The sequence below is a fragment of the Callorhinus ursinus genome, unplaced genomic scaffold (genome assembly GCF_003265705.2).
Source record: "Callorhinus ursinus isolate GAN/ISIS: 27379988/994484 unplaced genomic scaffold, GSC_fseal_2.0 scaffold18, whole genome shotgun sequence".
NCBI classification, from domain to species: domain Eukaryota; kingdom Metazoa; phylum Chordata; class Mammalia; order Carnivora; family Otariidae; genus Callorhinus; species Callorhinus ursinus.
Window position 1 is genome coordinate 3,786,704 of NW_027397080.1, and position 6,000 is coordinate 3,792,703.

The 6,000-nt window shown below is 37.1% G+C and overlaps 1 protein-coding gene across 1 annotated transcript in view; it reads right to left on the minus strand.

The window, feature by feature from the left end:
- CCDC30 (coiled-coil domain containing 30) overlaps positions 1-6,000 on the minus strand; it is an 85,942-nt gene that overhangs the window by 52,072 nt on the left and 27,870 nt on the right. Inside the window, exon 7 of the mRNA XM_025856365.2 lies at positions 3,358-3,429. Within this exon, the coding sequence (XP_025712150.2) occupies positions 3,358-3,429 (72 nt within the window). The remainder of the gene's footprint in view (positions 1-3,357; positions 3,430-6,000) is intronic.

The following is a 6,000-nucleotide window of genomic DNA, read 5'->3' on the forward strand; positions in this document are numbered from 1 at the left end:
GAAAGTATTTTGGCTTCTTCAATTTTCTGGAAGACTTTATGTAAAATTAGTATTATTAATTTAAAAAAAATTTTTTTAGATATCTAAGCCTAGAGTTTTCTTCATGGGAAGATTTTTAACTACAAATTCAATTCCTTTGGCAGATTTCTTCTTGAGTGAGGTTTGGTAGTTTGTCTTTGAAGGAAGGTGTTCATGTCATAATGGTCATCAAATATAGTGGCATAAAGTTGTTCAAAATACTCCCTTATTATCTTTTTGGTCTGTAGAAATGTTCTTTCTATCGTTTCTTATATTGGTGATTTGTTGTCTTCTTTTTTTCATGATCAATCTAATTAGAAGTTTACCAGTGTTATTGATCCTTCCAAAGAACCACTCTTGGTTCCATAATTTACTCTCTTGTGGTTCTGTCTTTAATTTTATTGACTTCCACTCTTATTTTTAATACCCTTTTCATTTCACTTGCTTTGGGATTAATTTGCTCTTCTTATTCTGGGTTTTTAAGGTGAAAGGTTGGATCACTTTGAATCCTTTCTTGATTTCTGGTATAAGCATTAAATGGTATAAATTCCCATCCAAGCATGGATTTAGTCACTTCCCCCCAAATATTTATATGTTTTTTTTTTCATTTTCATTCAAGTTAACTCATGGAAAATATTTTCTAATATCCCTTGTGATTTTTTCTCTGAAGGCATGGCAGTTTAGAAATATCTTGTTTGGCTTCCAAATATTGGGGGATTGTCTAAATATACTTCTGTTATTGATTCTTAGTTTAATTCTATTACGGTCAGAGAACACAATTTGTGTGATTTCAGTTCTTCCACAGAAAGTTGTTTTATGGCTCAGTACGGCCTCTCCTTGTGAATGTTCCATGTGTACTTGAAAAGAACCTGTGATTTGGTGGAGTTTTCTGTAATTATCAATTTGGTCATGTTGGCCGGTACTATTCTTAAGTCTTTATCCTTACTGATTTTGTTTTCTTGTTTTATCAGTTACTAAGGAAGCAGTGCTCATGTTATAACTGTATTCATATATTTTTGAAAAGGAGGGTTAATAATCTTTTTTCTTTTCTTTTTTTTTAAAGATTTTATTTATTTATTTGACAGAGAGAGACACAGCAAGAGAGGGAACACAAGCAGGGGGAGTAGGAGAGAGAGAAGCAGGCTTCCCACTGAGCAGGGAGCCCGATGTGGGACTCGATCCCAGGACCCTGGGATCATGACCTGAGCCGAAGGCAGATGCTTAACGACTGAGCCACCCAGACGCCCGAGGGTTAATAATCTTGATCACCAATTACAATGTGTGGGGTTCTTTTTCCCCACACATCCAGGCAATTCTTGGACACTAGCCAGGTATCTTATAATTCAACTCAATTCTGACACTATCTAGCTCGAGACAGCAGCAGATTCCACAGGTAAGGGCTAAGTCCCACAAGAATGCCCACCACTTAAGATGCCAATGACAAACCCATCTTGTTACCTGTGCTTCTGACTGACTGGTTATAAACCAGAGGTTGCCACGACCCCCATCTTCATTTGATTAATTTTTTAGAGTGGCTCACAGAATTTAGAGAAACATTTTACTCACCAGATTACCAGTTTATTATAAGAATAGCCAGATGGGAGAGATGCATGGGGCAAAGTATTAAGAAAAAGGGTCAGGAGCTTCCATATCCTCTCTGTGCACACCACTGTTCCCAAATATCCATGTGGTCACCAACCCAGAAAGCTCTCCAGACCATATCTTTTTGGGTTTTTATAAAGGTTTCATTCATAGGCATGATTGACAAAATCACTGGCCATTGCTGACTGAACTCAATTGCTAGCCACTGTCCTCTTCCAGCCTCTGGTAACCTAGGAGCTTTCCAAAAGTCCTCATTAACATAACAAAAGACACTTTTTATCACTCCCATCACAAGAAATTTCAAGGGTTTTAGAAGCTTTGTGCCAGAAACAGGGCCAACATGACAAATGAATGGATAAAGAAGATGTGGTGTATACACACACACACACACACACACACACACACACACACACTGGATTATTATGCAGCCATCAGAAAATGAAATCTTGCCATTTGCAACAATGTGGTTGGAACTAGAGGGTATTACGCTAAGTGAAATAAGTCAATCAGAGAAAGACAATTATCATATGATCTCACTGATACGTGGAATTTAAGAAACAAAACAGAGGATCATAGGGGAAGAGAAGAAAAAATAAAACAAGATGAAACTAGAGAGGGAGACAAACCATAAGAGACTCTTAATCATAGGAAACAAACTGAGGGTTGTTGGAGGGGAGGGAGGTGGGGGGATGGGGTAACTGGGTGATGAGCATTAAGGAGGGCATGTAATGAGCACTAGGTATATATGAGACTGATGAATCACAGACCTGTACCTCTGAAACCAATAAAACATTATATGTTCATTAATTGAATTACAATAAAAATTTTAAAAAAAGAAGCAGAGACAAAGACCAAATATATATTTCTTATAAATCACAATATCACTGGGAAACCTAGTTTTAGAATTATTTAAAATGGGTAACATGCTATGGACTCTGGGAAACAAACTGAGGGTTTCAGAGGGGAGGGGGGTGGAGGGATGGGTTAGCCGGGTGGTGGGTATTAAGGAGGGCACGTATTGCAATGAGCCCTGGGTGTTATATGCAAACAATGAATCATGGTACACTATATCAAAAACTAATGAAGTACTGTATGGTGACTAACATAACATAATAAATAAATAAATAAATAAAATGGGTAACATGTTTTTAATTATTTTTGTAGTTGCTACCATTATAACACTTAAATTTTGTTGTATTATTTATAGCTGGTAACATTTGTACATAGTCAAACTAGGGTCAGATTAACAAATTCACCAGGGATTACAAGTCTGTTGGCTTCTGGGTGAACAAATCTGTGTGAGGTATTGTTAAATTCATCATAAGGTGTCTTGATCTCAGTGGTAAGATATGTATTATTTGTGTTGACCACAGGTTTTGGAGTCAGATATATATGGGTTCAAATACCAGCTCTACATTACTTAATTCATTAATACTTAATGTAGCTAATGGATAACTCACTTAACCTTGCCATAACTCAGCTTCTTTGTCTTTGAAATGGGAATAATAATACTCACTACTTGGAATTGTTGTGAGGATTAGAGTTAATACATACATATAAGGCACCCAGTACTTAGTAAGCAATAAGTGGTACTAGTAGTTATAGTAGTAGGAATAAGTAATAACAGTGGCAATAATAGTGCTTTCTTATTATTATTAAGGATATTATGTTAAAACATGTATAATACACTTATTATTGTTTAATGTATTATTATATCTGCTGACATGCATGACTCACCATTTTCTTTCAGTTTTGTCAAATTTTCTTTCAGTTTCTCAATTTCTAGCTGAGCCTTCTCAAGGGCAGAATCTAAAGAAAAAAGAAAATATTTCTGTAAGGAGCAAATGGTTAGTGTAATGATCAAATTTAAAATGATTCTCTTTCTTCAGAACACTCCCTTTCTGCTGATTGTCCTTTCAGTTTCTACATAAATGTCACCTCCAGGAAACTTTTCCAGACTCCTTCTCTTAGTGTTCCTACTGCATCCTATCATTATTCCTGATTATGTGATCATATACCAAACTCAAATTATGTAATATTTCTGTTTCCCTAACTAGAGTCCATGTTGAAGAGCTTGGACCACTATAATCAATAGGAGCAACGAAACTTTTTAAGCACGGTACTATCAGCTTCAATTATACTCAGAAATACTTAAAATTAATTCCTGCAATTAGTAATATGTAGAATTTTACCAGTAGTGGGGCACCTGTGATGGCTGATTTAAGCGCAGGTCATGATCTCAGGGTCATGAGAGCAAGCCTCGAACTGGGCTCTGCATTCAACAGGGAGTCTATTTGAGATTCTCTCTCTTCCTCTCCCTCTGCCCCTCCCCCACACCATACATGCAATCTCTCCAAATAAAATAAATCTTTTTTTAAAAAAGAATTTTACCAGTAGTTGCTAGAAATATCAAGACAACAAAATTTCAGGAAATACGTTTTGATACCATTCAAGAATTATATGAAGATGGCAGAATGGTATAGGGCAAGAACATGGGGCTTTGGAGGCAACTGGATTTGGGTTCTCTAATCCAGGTTTTATCACTTTGCCTCCTGAGATCTAGTCATTACCAGTGATATGTTTGGTGGGCTTCCGAAGAACCTCCCAGAAATAAGAGACTAACGTGAACCTTGTAAGAGGTCATTCCTAATCACAAAGTAAATACATTGGCACAATTGTGCATGTTTTATTATTACTCCCCAAACACTCAATTCTTCAGACTAAATCCCAGTCGAATCTACCAGATTCAGCTAAAATTATATTCCTGACCATAACAATACTATTTCTGCCACTGCTGACAACAGCAGCAGCTACTAGTGTCAGATATATTAACATCAGAACAAATCTTCAAAGTAAATATTAGCATTCCCATTTTTAAGGAGGCTCAGAAAAATTAAGCAACTTGCTCAGTGTCACACAACTAGTAAGTGGTAAAGCTGGGATCTGCACTCAGGTCTGCTTGAGTACTGTGCCAGAGCTGTGAGAATAGCTGCTGTTTTACTAAAACAATGGTTTTCCAATGTGTTCGTCTATGGAGGAAGGGAATAGAATGATAGCAGGTGGAAGGATGTTCCAGAAAGCGGGAAAGCATAAGTGAAGGAGAGAGGGTAGGAGAGAACATTGAGTGCTCTGGGAACTACATGTAGTCTAATATTGCTTGGGCCTACAGTGCAAAGGATTATGGGAAATGTGGGATATGAAGCTGGATAGATAGGCAAGGGCCAAACCAGGAAGTCCTTAGACAGCTGAGAAATTTACAGGGGCACCTGGGTGGCTCAGTCGTTACACGTCTGCCTTCGGCTCAGGTCATGATCCCAGGGTCCTGGAATCGAGCCCCATATCCGGCTCCCTGCTTGATGGGAAGCCTGTTTCTCCCTCTCCCACTCCCCCTGCTTGTGTTCCCTCTCTTGCTGTGTCTCTCTCTGTCAAATAAATAAATAAAATCTTAAAAAAAAAATCTTTAAAAAGTAATAATAATTCCTTTAAATTTAAAAAAATTCATCTTTTTATTTCAATTTATTTATTGATGAATACTCTAAATATCTGAAACGAATTCTTTTTTATTCTTAAAAAATATCTTTGTTGTTATCCAAAATTTTTAATTCCCATCCAAATTTTTGGATATGATATAGAGAGAGCTAGAAAATAAACTAAAATAGAGTACTTCATCCAAAAGAGTCATTTTCGGGGCACATGGGTGGCGTGCCCTTCAGTTCAGGTCATGATCTTGGGGTCCTGGGATCCAGCCCTGCATCAGGATCCCTGCTCAGTAGGAAGTTTGCTTCTCCTTTTCCCTCTGCCCCTCTCCCCTGCTCCTGCTCTCTCTCTTTCAAATAAATAAAATCTTTAAAAATAAATAAATAAATAAATCAGTTTGTTTAAAGAAGTAGACTAATAGTTGGTAAACACTGTCATATAACACAGTTACCTAGAAATACATTCTGACTTATAAACTGATGACTCAAGAAGTTATACATAGGGCACACATTGGTACTAATATATTTTATTTTATTTTTTGATACTACATATATTTTTAAAGGACTTGCTAATTCAGCTTCCCAACAGTCCCCCAGTATACTTACTGGGGAGACAGCTTTCAGTTAATAGTTTAGGATCTACCAGACTAACCAACTGGTGATGGAAGAGGGGCCATGTGATGGTGTTGTGTCCAAATGTTACTAAGAGGAATGGGTGTCCTGCTTTACCTTTCTCCTTCTGTATTGCAAGCAGCAAAGACTGCTTCTCATCATACTCACACAGTCAAATTTCTTTTCTTTATTTAAAATTGGGTGTATACAATGGAATATTATGCAGCCATAAAAAGGAATGAGATCTTGCCATTTGCAACGACGTGGATGGAACTGGAGGGTGTTATGCTGA